This window comes from Cylas formicarius, unplaced genomic scaffold, assembly GCF_029955315.1.
Source record: "Cylas formicarius isolate icCylForm1 unplaced genomic scaffold, icCylForm1.1 PGA_scaffold_7__23_contigs__length_41026272, whole genome shotgun sequence".
In the NCBI taxonomy this organism is placed as follows: domain Eukaryota; kingdom Metazoa; phylum Arthropoda; class Insecta; order Coleoptera; family Brentidae; genus Cylas; species Cylas formicarius.
The window spans coordinates 30075427-30094516 of record NW_026844352.1 but is presented as its reverse complement, the minus strand read 5'-3'; the positions used below and the strand labels follow the sequence as shown (position 1 = coordinate 30094516).

The following is a 19090-nucleotide window of genomic DNA, read 5'->3' as shown; positions in this document are numbered from 1 at the left end:
ATCCATTTCTCAGTACAAAGAAAACAAAAATTGAAGGTTAGGACCTGCTGTTTCTTGTTTATAGGATCTTAAATATTTATTTAAGCTCTATGCTTGGATGATTTTTCTTCCAGTTACAGTCTTTTTCATTAAATAAACTACATGACATATCCAATAATACATCTCTCTCTGTCCAACGTACACAGTTAAAAAGAGACAATAATAGCAGAACCGATCGGAATGATAAACTATGCCAACTAGTAAATACTATGTCTGAATGGTAGGAAATTCAGTAATCCGATAATCAGTTGTTATTTTCAATTTGTTAAATTGTGATTTTCTCGCTATGCTAGTGCCAGATAAACTCGTGAGTCAAACACCGTTTACCGCACTTGTTGCATAATATACTATTTTCTACGACCCTTAGGTTTTGGGTACATTTTCGAAAAACAACACGAATACATACACTGACATGACCGTCAGAATTGACAAACGTCAAAATTCAAAGCGTGTGACATATCTCCGAAATCATCCGATTGATCCCAAACCCTTGCGGTAAAATCCCGGAAATGTCCGAAGTGGCTCGCATTCGTGGGGAACGAAACTGACGTGGTAAAGTGTGTAATTAGGTAGTTTACAGACGGGAGTAGAAAAAGACATTTTTCGTGTAACTTTTGAAGAATCAATCTTACACATTATTTTCAAATTTTGGCAGCATTCGTCATTTTGCATCTTTGATTCGGCTTCATCCTAATAGAAATATACAGGACCCGTAAAATGGCGTCTTTATAACGTTCATAATTATTACTATAATTTTACCCAACTAAACTTTTGTATTGACGTTCCTTGTGTTTCGTTTTGCGGCCAAATATACAAACTAAAGGTCACTAAAAATAAAAACACTGCCTCTAAGAGCGGAATTTTATTTGATCCTTCGTCTAATCTTTCGACACTATCTCCTATCTGCTTCCTTTGCCTCGCTGGCTCGTTCCGTTCTGTCTTTTAACATTCAAGGAAACGAACTTCGATTTTCTTGTTGCGCCATTTTATTTTTTATATCCTTTGTTTACTTGGTTTGGATCACGAGTATATCTGCATAATAGCTACAATTCGTCGAAAAATTGCCGTAATGAGAATTTCGCGTCAAAATTAAAAAAAAGTTTATAAAGCTTTAAGTTGAAGATTAAATTTAGTATGCCGGAAAGTTTTTACTAGTAACTCAATTCTGCTTATGATAGTAAACTTGCAATTTGGGCGATTGCCTTTAATTAAATATAATAACGTATCCCGTATCGCTATGAGAACTACAGCATTGCATTAAAGTTAATTAATTAATTTATACAAAAGATTAAGCAGCCATATCACTCGAGAGTTTTAGTTCTGGTCGCGATGAATCTTGAAAATTTCTTTTGAGAAAGTTGTTCTGGATTCTTATCCGATTTAAACAATACGACCATACTATAGAAGAGTAAGATAAAATGCTAAGTACTAGTGTTAAATACGAGATACTGAAGATACTTAATAGTAAGGAAACCAGCACCATCTCTACTTTGTCCGTTACAAGTGAAATGCCGACTTTTATTATCTTAGCGATTTAAGAAATAACTTTTTTTGAAATATAAAAGAGTTTTTTTATGCCTCTAGACTGAAAAGGCTCTAGAGGACCCTAATTTTACTGCAGCGGCAGTAGCAGAAGTGGAAGAAGAGGAACGGCAGATTCAACTGGCGATGGAAGATATAGTTTATCAGCAGCTCAATCCCAGAAGATCAAGTAGACGTTCTTTGGAAACTTCTAGCGCTCCGCATGGATTCAGCAGGAGTTCTAGATTCTCGTCAATAGGAGGTAACGTTTTGGAATTTAAACTGTTTCTACTAAATCTTTCCGGTCCTCCTTCAGGTTATAGCAGTTTGTTAGAGCCGCCAATTAGGGTATCACCTAGATTGCCGTGTTTCATCGACGAAGACTCTCCACCAGAAGACGGTACTTCAATTTACGACGAGGTGTATTACAACAGGTAGGTGATGATTGACTGAAATGAAAACTTGGATCCTGTACCCCAACGGCTAGAGATTACCGTGACGATTATATTTTAATTAGTATAAAACAGATTCAGTTATCCAGCAGCTAATTCTGATAAAATATTAAATTAAAAATAGGTATTGCGTTTACCACTCTGTATTTAGGTCAAAAGTTGAAGTCATTAGTCGAACTTTTCTTATTAAAATGAGTTAACAATTCATAGCCCCAAATATCTTATTTCGAATCTTTAAATGTTAACATAAACTGTATGTTATACTAGCCGCCTGTATTCTGTTTCATCAAACGACGAACGCACTCATGGAATATGTTTCCCATTAAGCTGGGCTTATAGTTCATGTTGTACATTTCAGTCATTTGAACGTTCCCCGTCGTCCCAGTAATATAACATGTTCATCGTCGGGAAGTTCTTATCTGGAGAGGAGAGATTCCGCGGTGACGTTGGGTCTTCCGGCCCTTCCAGCGCACAAATTCAAATCGTCGCGGAGACCATCTTCGCCTTTGCCGGAGATTTACGACTTCTATTACCCGATAGATATTCGAGTGACGCAACCGACCCCCGGCGGTTCACCCTGTGGCAGCGACAGGGCCATCTACGACAGGGTTGACGACCAACCCAAACTCAAGCCCAGGATAGCACCGCTGGCTTCTATTAGCAGTTGCAACAGTTCGTTAGGTATGCTTCCATTTATTTTAATGTTGTATCTTGAATCCAATTTTTATAAGATGCATAGAAATGTACCATTATGGATTTTTTAAATAAAAACGGCATATACAAAAATCTTAAATATAATGAATAGTATAAAAAAGTAGAAAAAGGGAAAAATATGTGAGAATATATTTTTTTAAAACCCAGTCGAATAGCTACTAATTTTTGCCTATTTTTCCGGAAAAATTAAATGCGCCAGACTAGATATATTACTGCCAAGAAATTTTCTAACTTATCGCATCTCCAAGCCCAAAAATAGCGTCAAATTTTATAAAATCAGTCAACGCAAGCAGTAGCTTTGGTAGCATAATACTATCAAAAATTTTAAAAAGTATAAACGAAAAAATATTTGCTATTGCTTGTGCTGGATACGTGAAATCATACCTCAAAATTTGGAAAAGTGTTTATTTTTAATTTATTTTGGTCAATTTTAAAATAGAAGAGTGGTAATTTTTTATCTACTGAGAGTTTCAGTTTAGATGTTTCCGTGAGCAAAACTTCGTTATTAATCATGATACGAAGGTACTGTTAGCATATTATTTTGTGAGAATTAAACCATAACAAAATGAGATTTTGAATAGTAGGTAAATATAGTTTCTGGACCAACAAATTTAAATATATCCCTATCCTGATATCTTTATACTAAAATCAATGTTTGTATGCTTCAAACTTAAACGCCTTCAGTTTGAACACCTAACGTAGCATTCTAAAGTGTAATTTAAAGTTAACTTTTATAAGATCCTCGAGTCCAACTTAAAATGTAAATATCTGCAATAGTAAAGATGATATGACCAATTTTTTATATTGCCAACATAACCAATACCAATTACCAATTTTTACAAAATTTTGTGTATGGATAAAAATGTTTTAAAAATAATGAATGACTTCGTCGATTTCAACCAATTTCGGATTATTTTTTGTTTGCCCTAAATAAAATAAAGTGATGGTGGTTCGTTAATTATGTAAATATCAATAACTGCGGATTGGGTTGTCGAACTAGGACTCGTTTAAAGAACTGTACAGGGTGGTCGTAATGGAGTGTTTTAATTTCTGAAATAGATAAAGCAAAAGCAACTTACATGTTGATGGCTCGATTTTTGAGAAACATTTAATGGTTAAAATCATATATATCTTCACTCTCAAGCGAGATATAGGGAGGATTTCAATTTTAAGCCTTTTTGACACTATACTATAACCTTCTTATTTATAAAAATTTTGGATTCGGATGAAAACATTAATAGAGCATGTTTTTAAGGCAAATACAGTGGCGCAATTTTTCCACAGTTCTCCGTTTTCTAACAAATGGTCTTAAGAAAATGCTCGCGTAGAGCCCTTTTCAGCCATATAGATTTGTTGGTATCTGTGATGAAAAAATGTATTAATAGGTCGTGCTTTTAAGGACACAAATTTTATTCTTTATTGAATTTTGCGATCTGTTACGCATGATAAATCAGGAAATCCAGGAATTGGAGAAGTATTGGAAAACCCAAGCATATCCTGACGGGCACTGGTTGACGTAACAAACGCTGGAAATACTAAAGTTTTCACTACTTTATAAAAACATAAATTCAAGCCATATCGTACCATAAAATGCCGGTCGAGGAATACAATTTTGCAATGGGTTTACAAAAAAAAAAGAAATAAAAACATTAATTTTTCATTGTCTAATGTTTGTAGTGATGAAGCGAGAATCTAATTTTCCGAAATATTGAACAGATACAATTCTTATTTCTGGCGCACAGATAATGTGGTAATTTTTGAAGTTAGATTTGTTGGACGTTATTTTTTTTTATGAAAATCTGACCGCGGATGTTTATATAAATATTTTGCAATCATGTGTTGCTCCATTTTTGAAAGACTCACGATTAATTCTTGGAAGGAGTATTTATTATCAGCAAGATGGTTGCCCGACTCACAACGCACGAATTGTAAGTGAACTTTTAAATCGAGAGTTTGGACGATGTTGGATTGGAACTAAGCAGAGTTAGAGGAAGCCACTCGAGAAGCGTTTGCCATTCAGTGCGAAAAAAGTGCTTTCAGTGTATTGAAGAGAGCGTCGCCCAATTTCAACGTTTACGTCAAAATATTTCAATATAATTAATGTAAAAGTTGAAACTTTAATATTTTGCATTCTAATATTTATTGTATTTTATTAGATTATAATTATTTCCGCCTTTTTTCGACGCAGATACCAACAAATCGATTTGGCTGAAAAAGGCAGGACACGGGCATTTTTTAAGACCATAGCCAACTACGATTGACATATCAAATAAGAAAGTTGTATTCATTTATCGGAAAACGGAGAACTGTAGAAAAAATATGAGTACGCCACTGCATTTGCCTTAAAGAATTCCCCTAATATTGTTTTTATCCGAATCCAAAATTTTCGTAAGCAAAAAAGTTATCGGCAATTTTTAAAATAGTTGAAAATTAAAAAATGCTCTATATCTCTAAATCGAGCCCTTAACATGTAAGTCGATTTGGATCTATCTAGTTCAGAAATAGGTTTTTCCTATTCAAACACTTCAATTACGACCACCCTTTACATAAAATTCTGAAAGTCTCTATGATTTTAATAAAGAGCACTGACTATAAGAAAATATTAAACAGTAAAATAGAGCCAATAACTAACGTGATTCGCTGCGTATATTCGGTGATGTTCCAACTTAAATCTTTTAGGAACCGAATATATGGAATGCGAGGGCCTGTCTTACGTTGACAGCTCGTCGCTTCCAGACGAAGAAGACGAAAATACAGACAATGAAATCGATCCGTTCTCCACCGACAGCGATGCAAATAGTGAGACCAGCCGTTACGCAACAGGGCCGCAATCCAAAGTGCTTTCTGGCGAAAGTTCTTCCACACCGACGCCGGGAACGAGTCATGGGTAAAATATTAGTCATTAACAGTGCTCTGATTAATTAGAATGTGTGATTTTAGACACGCGGAAGATAAATCTTCGTGTCGCCTTGCGGATTTCATCAGATCTTCCAAGTCGTCGTCAACTCTATTGGAAAATACACCGCTGCCTCAACTCACGATGACTGACGTTCACAGATTATCAGCATCCAGCAGTAAATTAGACAAATACTCTTGGGCTCAAGAGACTCTTTTCTAAAATGTTTGACACGTCGCTGTTACCGCGTCGAAATGGACTTTTGGATGGCAGCGGCTCAACCCTCTCATCTGAATAAATACAGGGTAGCGTAAATAAAACACAGGTGATTAAAAGTCGAATTTGAAAACACCTTCGGTCGAAAATCTTCCTGTATTTTCCAACCCCATTTTAGATTCAAATTCCATCACCCTGTTAGACTGAAGAAATAGTTTTTGTATTATACCACGTGAGGTTCCTATGAATATTTTTTGTATCTTCCAGAAGCGTATAATAGTGTATCAATATCAATATAGTTGAAAGAGGTTCGATAAAATAATTATTTTGTGTTGGATGATGGATAAAAGCGGATACAATTAAATTCGATTTACATCTATTATTTTTGGTTTACCAAAAAATTAATAAAAAAGCTAGATTTTGTTTAGTTTCATTTTACGGTTCTAATCGAGAATTTTCCAAGATGGTTGTTGTAGCAAATTTTCTAGAAAATTCAAAAACAATGAAAAAAATCAGAAGATTTTGATTTATTTTGCAGCTTATTGTTATTCAGTCAACAAAAATAATTCCGATGATATAAAAACAACCGGAAAGATTTATTATTATTTTTACTTAATTTTCAAAAATTCAAGCCATATATCGCGTTTCCGTTCGGTTCAATGATTAGTTCGTTGCCAGTCGACTTTAAATTTGACGTCTTAGACATAATTGTCAAGTTTTGAAAACACGACTAGGTTGGCGATATTGAAATAATTCTGTAAATCTTGTATGTTAGAATAATTGTAAGCCAAACATTCATTAAATGACGTTGAAAAAATCTGTTGTACAGTAATATATGTATATTTTTTAAACTGTATAGAAAAAAAAAATGATCGTTTAGAATGTACCGATTTTGTTTATGATCTTGTTTTTGTCGCGACAGATGGAAAATAAATACATGTATCGTTGTTAATCTTATGTCTTTTAATAAATACCGCGTGTATCCGCCTTTGAAAAAAAATTATTCGTCACCTTTTTAAAATGTTTATTTAAAAAATTAAAACTGTGTTTACAAATTATTGATTATTATCGTCTCTATAAAAAGAAGGGTGCGTACGTTATCTGAAGCACTGTTTTCCACCCGCACGCAAAATTTAACTCCACTACAATGCGGACCAAAAAGTGAACTCATTTATTTAGTTTTTGGACTTCCTGATCTGCAACGTAATTTCGAGTATATCACATTTAATGCGAATCAAATAGTTAGCAAGCTGGTTGTTAAAAAAGCATCCACTTCCTCTTACGATGTACCGACTTAGTAAAGCGCGAAAATTTTATACACAGTGATCTGAAAAAATCTGCATCTCGGTCAGCGAAATTCGTATAATGCGAAGATGGCAGTCGATCGGTTTTATTATTCGTTCTCAGTTCTTAATAGTGTTCAGCGTAGGGCGAGTGTCTGATCCCGAAACTGTGGGCCGGAGGATATTCTAGTACCACCTAGAAGTAATAAATCAACATGAAAAACTAACCGATCAATGTGATTTTAAAATAATATACCTCGTATTTCCCGACGTGTCTAAATTGTGGTGGACGCAGGTTTTGAGGTCGTTAATTTGTTAGTAGTCACTTTGCGCGTGTTAGAAAAGCAGAGAGCTCTTGTCATTTTTAAGGAACGTACTGTATGAGCCCAAGTACGGAGAATGGCGAATTCCGAATGAGTGACAGGGGGCTCGGTGCAAATGGGAGTCCACCTAAATATGGATTAGTAATAGAAATTAGTTATGTGGATTAGACTAAAAGTTCAAAAAATATACAAACATTTTATCGTATTTGAATCTTATCTTTAATGATAATTTCTACCCATATACTATTCATTTATATATTATATTTTAGGTGGTGTTATTCGGAAAATAATGATTAAAATAATTAATATTGAAAAAATAAATAAAGCAATCATTCACTTCATCTTTAAAGACATCTCAAAGTTTTTTTACGCAAGCAAAAAATTATTTCAATAATTTTAATTAAAAAATCTCTGGGAAAAATACGGAATAATTCGAACTAATCTCTATCTATAGTCAATTTTTGTGACCTTATATGCTACAAGTGACAACTGAAATATCAACACTTTGGAGAAATGTTTATGTATTTTAGATGGCACGGGATCGGCAGTTTGTTACAGAGTTAGTTAAGTTAACGGGAAGTTGCATACTAATGTACCTGTTCACATGCGGTTAATCGGTAGTTCTGAAAATATGTCGGAAAAATGCAATTTTAGAGAAAATTGCTTCAACTTTTGGTTTTATTTCAAAAGGATGGATAAACATCGATTTTGAAGTAATATTTGAGAAGCCACTGACACTGTTTATGCAATCCCATCTAAAAGTGTAAAAAAAAGCGAGTAGAAAAATTGTTTTCGGTACCTTTTCGGGCGAGTACACTCCAGGCCCAGGAATGTTGTCGTCTTTTGGAATGTTTATCCGTCCGCTGATAGTATAGGCGGGGGTGTGAATTTTGTAATGCTCGGGGTCCACGTTGTTATATTGTCCCGGTCCCGGATTTTTTACTCTTTCGTCGATGGGCTCCTTGTTCCTCCCTGAAATGGTGAATGCCGGAGCGTTTTTCTTATCTCCGACTACAGACGGGATGTTATAAACATTTGGAGCTAAAAAGTCAAGAAAATTAGCTAAAGGGCGATATAAATCGCTACTTAGTATATAGGGTGATTCTAGTTGGGTGTCATATTGAAAGAGAAATAGCAAAGAAAAGAATAGCCAAATATTTTCAGAAATACAGAGTTGCCAACACAGGCTAGCCAACATAATTTTGAAATTTCAACTTTCAACGCTATATTTCATTATTATTAAAAATAAATAATAATAAAATAATTTTTTTTGTCTTTTTAGATTTTTCAAAAATGAAAATTGAGGTATTAATTTTATTTTTTATGAAAATCACTGCGTACCTAAGTATCTTCTTCGACGATATATGTGTATATATTACAAAAACTTGCATTTTTTGGTAATTTAATATTACTTTTTTTTTAAGTTGTAGAGGATAGGTAGATTTTAATATACTTAACATACTTATAATTTTGTAGGAATTTGGGAAGATTCCTTTGTTAGTTCTCTCAAACAAATCCCCACTATATATAGTATACGTTCAATCTTTTGATAACAATCGAAAATTCTGATGCTGAATGGTTTCGTGAATCTCGTGCAGTACTCAACATTTTAATATCAAAGCTATCATCTTAGTTGTAAGATTTAATAAAGCTCAAACCCACCGGGGGTGTCCAGTGGTTTTTCCAAATTGACTTTATTTCCGAAACTGTAGTGGGGCGAATTTTCATGCAAGGCACCATCTGCCCTGGGAACATCGTACACGTTGGGTGCTACAAGGTGCGAAAATTAAATAAAAACAGTGATCGAAAAAAAAAGAGTCGATTACGCAAGTGAGCATTAGTTTGCAAAATAAAGACAATAGTTATTAACATCACTAACCAGGCGTGTCAGAAGGTTTTTCAGTGGGTGTTTTAACTCCAAAACTGTACTTTGGTGCGTGGTCATGCAAACGCTTTTCAGATTCGGGCACATTATACACATTCGGTGCTGTAAATTAAAATATTAATTCGACATGCAGTGCCGGAGACCATAGTGCTGTAACACTATAAATAATGTAAATAAACTATTTAATTCGCGCAAAAATTGCGCTCGATTGAAATGATGATGGTCTAAAGTATAGAATTAAGTCTATGGTCGAAAGGCCAAGTTGGTTGAAAAGGTTTGATATTGGAATAGAAAGAAAGAGAAAGATCAAATATAGATTCGGAAGAAATGAAATAGGAGAAGAATAAACCACAGTATCAGCATATCAATGTTCATAATTTAATAACAATTTTATTTAAAATGGTTTTTCAACTACCAATCGTTACATATGGAAACATTAAAAATCTCAGAAAAATTCATTAACATTCACACAAGAAAATAAAAAGCAAGTGCCTTGAAAATGAAAATTTTCGACCGAATACAGTTGCTGATGCTTAATACTAGATTAAGATCGGTTTTACAACTTACAAATAATGGTTCCACAAAATGTGTGCTATGGCCATACCTCGAACAGAAATTTTCGTAAAGACTGGGTGAAAAAACTTGTGAATAAATCGGCCAAGAGGACATGATGGAAATTACTTAATTTTCAAGAACAGCCAACAGGGGGTGTAATCTCAATGTTAAATTTTCAAATCTCATTTTTTTACAGACAACAAAAATTAACACTATTTTAAAGTTGAGATAAATTCGATTCTTTAATGTGGAATAGTTTTTGCTCTACCTCTGAAGGGAAATTGACGAGGCTGTCTTAAAACTTTTGGATAAATATCAACAACTTCAAAATAGCTGAACACCTTTCGTCAAACTTGGAGTCGTACAAAAGGGCTCTGCTTAGGCCATTAACGCTCACTTGAGCGGATTGATTTCGATTGCTTATATCGCCAGTAGAGGGCGTTTCGCGACATCACTGCAAATAAAAATCATTTTCTCAAGATATGACTTTTATTGCAACAAAAGATATGCAAATAAGGATCTTACTCCCTAGTGAACACCTCATATCGATATCTCCTTCCGAACCTTTAATATCAAAATAAATAAGAACTAAAAGTTCAGATTTTCACGAAATTATATATTATGACATGACAGTTGTTTCGACAACACCGTGTCTTTATCAAATGTGTGTGATAAAGACACGGTGTTCTCGAAACAATTGTCATGTCATAATATATAATTTCGCGAAAATCTGAACTTTTAGTTCTTATTTATTTTGATAAATGGATTTTCATCAAGTAAAAGCCACCTCAGTTAGACCTTTAATATCAGTAAAAGAAATAAAAACAAAATATTGTCTTTATCTTGGGGAATATTTTCAAAGTACCTAAAATTATTAAACACTAATTTCCATTCTTTAAGCAAAATAAGTATAAATTTACAGTTAAAACGTCAACATTATATTTAAAATGTCAATAATAATCAATACTCATTCTCATACCTATGACTGAAATATTATTTATTATACAATTTATTACAAAAACGAAAAACAATAACAGAGATAAAACACTAAGATATTTGCGTTTTAAAGTAGGATAATCCACTGCATACATTCTAACAGAAACAGTTGCGTTTTCAATAATTTGAAAATAAATACAAAATATATGCAGGTGGATAAGATATATTTTTACATCATAATAAGACTGACACTTAAACGCCACCATTAAAATTTTTGGTTATTTTGTTTTCCACAGCACATCTGGATTTTAAAAAATTCGAATTTTATGTGGACAGATGAGCAATATTCAATCATATTGAATGAGTATTAATTATTATTGACATTTTAAATATAATGCTGGTATTTTAACAGTAAATTGCTATATATTTTGCTTAAAGAATGTAAATTAGTATTCAATATTACCAATATTGTGACAAATATCTTCCAACCCGCCTGACCAGCGTGGAAGATTATTGCGAAAATACCTTCCCTAGGGAATAGGCTGCGCTGAGAAAAAAATCCAATATACTGAAAATATTCCCAACATTATTTAGGAAACATAAGTTAGGAAAGAGATATTGAAATGACCTTTGCACTAGGGTGGCAGACTCTTAATTGGCAATATTTTGTTGCAATAAAAGTGATATCGTTGCATTTAATTTCTTGGAAAAAAGAGCTCGTTTCAACAGTTCCAAGCTAGACAATGTGTTCAACCATTCTGAAGTTATTGACATTTATTCCCGAAAATATTCTAACACGAATTTTCTTATAGTGAACTATTTCAAACAGTGGTAATGGTAAAAATGTGGCACGTGCAGATTAAGTATTTTAATTACTTATTTATTAATTATTAATATTTAAAAATTCTTATGAAAAAAAAAACTGAAATAAACGTTATTCCTACAATCAGAAATAAAAGAAACTATGACCCCGCATCGATAAAAAGAGATGTTTTTTATATCACTTATTATTCTTGTAAAGTTTTGTAGAGGATTCTGCCAATGACGAGGAACAAATATCCAAGACGAAAAAGTCATGGAATTATTGAATTCCATCTTTTATTTATTTTATGCCTTTTCGTTGTTCTTTTTGATAGTTGCCATTTGTTTGTTCTGTATTTGGGAATAAAGAAAAAATCATTTTGAATTGCGCATTTTATTTTAGAATTGAACAATCTCCATTATTTATTTTCAAAATATACAGAAGTTATAGAATTAAGTAATACCTATTTTTCATTTCCCTAAAATTTGTAAAAATTTGAAACTATACCCCAGAAATAATAAACTTGAACGCATGACGAAAAGAAAGAGATGATTTGAAATAATGAGAAATAGCGATCTTGAAAAAGATGATAAGAAACATAAAACAAGAAAAAAAACTAACCAGGCGTGTCTGAGGGTTTCATCGTTGTAGTTCTTCTTCCGAATGAATAGCGATGTCTGTTTGTACGCACAATGGTGTTATAAGCATTAGGGGCTGTTATAATAATAGGAAAATTAGAAAACCACACCAATATACTTTTAATTACAAATAATTAAAATCCATAACCGGTTAATCTATAATTTCCGGATATATTTATTTAATGCGCCATTCTATGGGAAAGGGACCATTATACAAATGAGATTGTACAAGCTGGCTATGGATCCTTTTCATTATTACTCCATTTTTCGTGTTACCAAAACAATTTAATCCGAATTCTTTAAAAACTATTTCTAAACATTTGTTAAGAGCAACCTATGTATGTATGTCTGTATGTCTTACTAATAAACTGCAAAAGCGATCTACAATAAAAGTGCAAAACCACTTACTATCAATTAATATCTCGTAACCAAATAAGTACTCACCCGGAGTATCCAAAGGTTTTCCCGTATTGGTCTTTAACCCAAATGTGTACTTTGGCGAGTTATCGTGGATCACTTTTTCGGCCTTATCTGGATCGTAGTCCCCTGGAGCTGGGAAGTTGTCCGCTCTAGGGTCTTTTGGTCTGCTGTGTAGACTTAGAGCTGGTGGATTGTCTTTGCCTAATAGAAAATCAAATTAATCAATTAATGGTTCAGGTGGGATGCGAGTTGACTCACCCTTAGCGCTAAGTCCGGTTACGTTGTACTGTCCAGGACCTGGTCCGACACTTTCTAATTTCCCATTGGGCTTTCCGCCAAAGCTAAAGGCTGGAGCGCTGCCTGTTTTCGCTTCTAGTGGTTTTTTGCCTGGAGGTAGAGGTCGTTTTGAAGAAATTAATTTAACCATTAACCAATTGACAATTTCATTTTAAGTGAAAAAAATATCGAAGATAGATGGAGACTGGATTCTTTACGCTATGCCAGACAGTCTCAGATGAGTTAATCGTAGTACGGCTCAATACAGTATAAATGAATATAAATAAGAACTAAAAGTACAGATTTTCTCGAAATTATATATTTTTAAATGACAATTGTTTCGTAAATACCGGGTCTTCATCAAATGTAATATTTACAACAACAACCTGCTACTATATATACCCAAAAAATGGCAATAAAACCTTAATTAATGTTCTTTTTAGAATTTAAGTTCAATTAGGGAGAGGTATTTAAATATAATTGATCGTTAATTGGTTGACATTTCAATGTCTCATTTTTTTAATCTCCATGGCTTCCAATAAATTAAATTTTCTACTATTTGTGGCTGTATGTAAAATGTCAAAATTGTCGTCAAAAACGTGTTTTTATGTGTTTAAGTGTGCAGCATAATTAGAATATAGACTATTGTTTTTTTAAAGGATCTTTTATGTTCGTTAATGCGTTTCTTGAAGGATTTACCTGTTTGTCCAATATAAATTTTAGGACAAGATCCGCATTTCAACCTATTTTATTTGTTTTTGTTTTATTTTTTTTAAAAACAATAAAACGAAATGTCCAAAATCTCAAAAATTAGATGTCTACAGGTTGAAATGCGGATCATTTCCTAGAATTAATATTGGACAAACAGGTAGATCCTTGAAGAAACGCATTAACGAACATAAAAGAGCGTTTAAAAACGATAGTCTAGATTCAAATTACGCTACACACTTAAACACAGAAAAACACATTTTTGACGACAATTTTGGTATTTTACATACAGCCACAAAAAGTAGAAAATTAAATTTATTGGAAGCCATGGAGATTAACAAAATGAGACATTCAAATGTATTGCTTAACGATCAATTAGATTTAAATACCTCTCCTTTATTGAACTTAAATTCTCACAACAACATTAAGGTTTTACTGCCATTTTTCGGTATATATAGTAGCACGTAGTTTTTAAATATTACATTTTATAAAGACACGGTGTTGTCGAAACAATTGTCATGTAAAAATATATAATTTCGTGAAAATCTTATTTATTTTGATAAATGGATTTTCATCAAGCAAAAGCCACCTCATTTCAATTTTATAAATGTAATAATTAAGGATATTTGTAGCATCTTCAATCTGGTCCTATGGATTCGTCTAAATTTTGTTGTTGTATGTATTATATGTTTTTATACAGGGTTTCTCACCCAACCGGTTTATTAAAAGTTGTAGTTAATGTAACTGCCAAGTGTCTTTTATTTTAGATATTTTCAACGTACTGTTGCTTCAGGTTCAACAAGAATTGGTTGTCAACTTGATTAATTGAAATGGAACATATTATTACATTTTGAGATTCTGTGTGAAATTCTAAACGTATTTTATGTCCGATATTTAAGGTTTTGAATAATTTGAGCTTAAAAAAAATTACACCTCCAGGTTAACCAGGTTTATATTACATCACCTGTACATGACGGGTAGTTATTATGTGATTCGGTTCCGTTGTGAGATAGTTATATTAATGTTAGTATATGGTGACGAGGCTATAGCAGCTATGTAGCTTGTACCTAACAGCCTATGAATTTCTATAATACAACAATATAATTGATACTAATTTATGGGAGCGAGATAGTTAACTGAAAAAATGTAAACCTGCTAGACGTGTACTTAATCTAATGCCATGAATTCTAATCAAGCGGTTTAACAACACTTGCTTAGTTATTAAGGTTGATGTCAGTCGCACATAAATTATCATTAATAAACTCTAGATTTGACAGATGCTAAGTAGGCGTCGATTCTTGTTTGTTTTCCGCGTATGACCGACGAAATATAAAAAAAAAACGATAATAAATGTTATACGTTTACTCCTCACTTAGTTACAAGTCACAAGGGCAAACACCAAACCAAGTTCTAAAATGAAAATTTGCGAATCACCTGGCCTATTACGTAATTAGTAGAGAATTAGTACGTTATCTGCCATATTTTATTGGTCGTTAAAATTATTCCCATAGAGAAATAATTCAGGATTGAAATCAATTGTAAATATAAAATATTTAAATGTTTGGAAACAGGCACCCACAAATGTGTTTTTGTTTTGGTTGGTAAATATTACTTAGTACTTAGTACTTGAATATTAAAAATTAACATACCTTTAAAATGAATTACTATTTACTAATCTGGACGTAGGATGAATCCAGAAGATTTCAAAATAGTATTATACTACCCTGTGGAAGTTTCTTTGAAAAATTATTACGTATTACCTATGTAAGACGGTAAGGACACACAAGCCGGCCCTGGACTGCTATACTCGGCAGCAATTGGCCCACGCCTCCTGGTAGGAGTCCACGGTCTCTGAGTCATGCCACCCATGGTGATCTGGAAAGGTAAAATTCATTAATCAGGACAAAGTGAATTTTGCAATTATCCACCAGACGCACACCAAGTAAATTTCGTTCGATTGAAAACATCTACACAAACGAGGTCTTTGCTCTCTCTTAGGTGATGCAAATTTGGTCACTGCTATATATAGATAGGCTGTTTATCGTAAGTTACAAAGCCCGAAGCGAAATAACAGTACCAGCACGAAAACATCGGCAAGGTGAACTTGCGGAAAGTATTAAGTCACCAGTTAATATACCATATCAGGAAACCCGTGAAATTAACGTTCGCCGATAAAAAAAAAAAAGTAGCGTAAAGTCAGGCAACACGGGTAATACCGAAATTATAGTAACAACTCTTTCAAGTTGTAGCAGAGCTAATGTGGGAATTTTGGGTACAATATTGAATACGAAGTTTCTGAAACAGCAAGATCCATTTTTCACAGTGTTGATCTTGATTGGTTTGGGGTTTGGGTGCTGATGGGCATCAAAATTTTATACAAAATGAAAATTAAACTGCATCGGAAGACGTGATAATTAGAACAATTGTTATTATTATAAATTTGTTTACTAAAATTTTCTTTATTTAAAAAGCACGCTTTCATTTTGCGACTTCCATTCCTGATCACCAGTTGTATAAAGCTTAGTAAAGAGATAAGGTAAGATAAGCTAAATACATGATTTCGGCTATCCTTTGGCTTAAAGTTACGACAGGAGTAACAAAACTGTAGTGGATTTCTTTTTTATGCAACCGACTCTAAGGATGTGATGACATATGTCGGGTCAAAATTTATACTTGAGAACTAGATTATTTAAGAAGTTTAAGTGAAAATATTTTCCTATTACTATTTATCTTTTTGCAGGCAATCAAACGAAATAATATTTTCCTGGGTATTTGGCGATATAAAACTGTTTTATTATAAAACAGATGAACATGCTCCACAATTTCTAGTACGTAATGTTAAATGAATAAAAAACTTTTATATGAGCGAACATACAGGAACCTATTATGTCGTTTCATTATAGTTTTTTGACATAAGCAATAGGAGAAACTTCAACAAATGCTTATTGCATTTACTGTTCGGTTTTAATTAATCCTCCAAGTTAAGCCGACAATTCGAGAACCGGATCGACAAATTCCCATTATTTCGCAAATCGTACACGCCAGCCGTGGCAAAAATAAGAAATGGCATGTACCAGGCACCAATTTAACTTGTAACAGAGTTTCGGCCCCGAATAATAAATAGGATGAACGTTTTACAGAATTTTCAGGGGAAAGTATCGACCCAGGATTGCCTCGTAACACTATCGGGTTAGTGATATTGGAAGCAACATACATAGCTTTTGATGTACTTATTATTTTAAAAAATAGGTTATTTCATGCACTCAGTGCCAGGAAGTGCATTTTTTTATTCAGTAGGAATATTATATACAATATCAGGAAATAATTTTAAAAAAGGAAATTAAAACCTTTTTAGCTACATTGGTTTTATTAAGTCAAAAATAAATTTATCGGAATAACCAATCAATTTACAGGAAACTGTAAGTAGTTTTTCTTTTACTCAGTCTTCAAAATGAATTTGTTAATGAATTTATTGAACCAAAGAAAAGTGACCACTCCATCAATGTAAATAATTCATTAAATTCTTAAAAATTCTTCTTACTACTCACTTTTTACTACTTTGAAATGTTGAAATATACCTCTGGTGTGATTACAAAATTTTATATATTTGTATAGCAAAGTTTATTATAACTAACATAAAAATTAGTACTTACTTAGTGTTTTAGTATGGAATAAATACAGGGGAAGGAAATGCAAAATCCAGACGCGACACAAGCGCTCGCGGACACTAAGATCGAGCTTTTTTCGTAAACTGATCTCTTCAGGCCGCGAAATCCTGCTTGTAGCCGTCGAAATTCCCCACCGAAGGTGAAACGACGACGTCACTGGAGCTCGCGCTTTGAGGACAACTCAACTAGGTTCTTTTATGGTAATGCGAGGTGGTGTCTGCAAGTGCTGATTGATGCTCTCGGATAAACTCGAAGTCTTTTTGAGCACTTTTATAAAGATGAGGCGCGTTTGGTTTCTGGTGGCCACTGAAATGTACTTATTCCCGGAAGATTTCAATTACAATTCATCAAAAGATCAAACCCTGCTCAACAATAATCAACAGAACAAGATTTGTGAATATTAACGTTAAATAAAAGACATTTTAAAACGTGCTCCTTTATAATTCTCGAAATACTCCTCTCGACGAGACGAGAGAAATATTTTCTCGCGAATAAAGCTCGAGGGAAAACGAGATATCTTTGGCCTCTCTATTAGTCTTAATCTTATGATATTGTTTTTAGTAGGTTTACATTGACATATTTAACAGTTAAACCGACAATCATATAAATTTATTAAAGGACGTAAAAGCAATTTTACACATTGAAGCATTTTTCAATAAATAGCCCCGAAATACAACAAAGAACAACATAAAATATTATATTAACCTCTACTCCTTTTCTTTGCTCCTCTCTATTTGGAATAATATGTTTAACTTAGCTTTGTGGTGTGAATGTAAAAACTAAGAAATATTGCGTACTTTGTCCTAAATCGCTTGTGTACTAGAATTTCTCGGAATTCTAATAATTTTATAGTAAATTATTATGCGTTTGTGATGTCCAATTTACCTATAACCCTCTGCAAGGAATACTCAATACTTAGCAATTCTGGGAATAACAATAAAATATCCGCTCCATTTGGTTCTTCAAACGACGCAATCGTTGCGTAACGCACAATATAAATAAATATAAATTTCATTATTACATTTTAAAAATATTTCGGTCAATTGACTGGTGAATCTACGTATCATCGAACACTCAATATATTTTAATCCCAAAAATTTGACATCTTTTTTCACTTTCAAATGTACCAATGCAGCAATTGACAACATTTTCAAACAGAAAACAGAAAATGAAATAATTTGTGCATTGTTGGCAGAAGTGCTGAAGTAAATATCATAGAGATTTGCTAGCGCCACGTTATCCTCTCCTAATTCCTAGGTGTCTTTTTGCTTGTTATTGTAAATGGGGGATTTAATCATGTATTTCCAATTTCAAACTTCCAAACTTTCCTTGTTGCTGCTAAAAATATTATTTTCCGTACATCAATGCCTATTATTGTTCTCATTATTTGTTATCGAAGTTGGGGTCATTAATTCGGACTTGTTTCGCTGCAGCTTGTCTGCATATCTACGATATAAAAAGTTTTTTTGGAAATAGTCTATAACTCAGATTGGAATTAAAAAAATAATTTTTGATAGTAGGTATCATAATAATTTAATCGCTTGCTGTCTACCCGTTAAAAAATAAATCAAATGCTTGATCCCTATTTTCACAACGTTGTTTTTTTGTTAATATCTATGAAATTTCCTAGCATTTAATAAACGTTGATATAATTTTTTGCTCTTTCTTTAAATCGCAAAATCCGTCCACAGGCAGAGCTAACATATGTGTTTAATTTTGCATGTGCACACTTTATAATGTCATGACCAACTTACGGTT

The 19090-nt window shown here is 33.1% G+C and overlaps 2 protein-coding genes across 7 annotated transcripts in view; one reads left to right on the top strand and one right to left on the bottom strand.

Annotated features, from left to right (window-relative positions):
• The window catches only part of LOC132704856 (uncharacterized), a 28392-nt gene extending 21601 nt beyond the window's left edge, over nucleotides 1-6791 (top strand). For all 4 annotated transcript variants that reach the window (XM_060675150.1, XM_060675149.1, XM_060675147.1 and 1 more), the window contains exons 4-8: nucleotides 1624-1822; nucleotides 1877-1994; nucleotides 2371-2693; nucleotides 5406-5613; nucleotides 5667-6791. In XM_060675150.1, coding sequence (XP_060531133.1) covers nucleotides 1624-1822; nucleotides 1877-1994; nucleotides 2371-2693; nucleotides 5406-5613; nucleotides 5667-5844 — 1026 coding nt within the window. In that variant the 3' untranslated portion in view covers nucleotides 5845-6791. The remainder of the gene's footprint in view (nucleotides 1-1623; nucleotides 1823-1876; nucleotides 1995-2370; nucleotides 2694-5405; nucleotides 5614-5666) is intronic.
• Nucleotides 6792-6849: 58 nt separating this feature from the next.
• Nucleotides 6850-17436, bottom strand: LOC132705213 (ciliary microtubule associated protein 1A). 3 transcript variants are annotated; one of them, XM_060675678.1, is made up of 9 exons: nucleotides 17318-17436; nucleotides 15425-15539; nucleotides 12939-13067; nucleotides 12705-12881; nucleotides 12244-12336; nucleotides 9324-9431; nucleotides 9107-9214; nucleotides 8244-8485; nucleotides 6850-7317 (listed from the first exon to the last, which is right to left on the bottom strand). In XM_060675678.1, the coding sequence occupies exons 2-9, from the start codon at nucleotides 15531-15533 to the stop codon at nucleotides 7249-7251; spliced, it is 1035 nt and encodes a 344-aa protein (XP_060531661.1). In that variant the 5' UTR covers nucleotides 15534-15539; nucleotides 17318-17436; the 3' UTR covers nucleotides 6850-7248. The 3 variants fall into 3 exon arrangements, with proteins under 3 accessions (XP_060531661.1, XP_060531662.1, XP_060531663.1); XM_060675679.1 differs by lacking the exon at nucleotides 12244-12336; XM_060675680.1 differs by lacking the exons at nucleotides 9324-9431; nucleotides 12244-12336 and having other exon boundaries at nucleotides 17318-17435.
• Nucleotides 17437-19090: the final 1654 nt, after the last annotated feature.

Coding starts and splice junctions, on each gene's coding strand:
- LOC132705213 (XM_060675678.1), bottom strand. CDS start 15,533: ATGGGTGGCATGACTCAGAGACCGTGGACTCCTACCAGGAGGCGTGGG. Junction 12,337..12,704: donor AAAACCTTTGGATACTCCGG/GTGAGTACTTAT, acceptor TTATTATAACAG/CCCCTAATGCTTATAACACC. Junction 9,432..12,243: donor GAAACCCTCAGACACGCCTG/GTTAGTTTTTTT, acceptor TTTAATTTACAG/CACCGAATGTGTATAATGTG.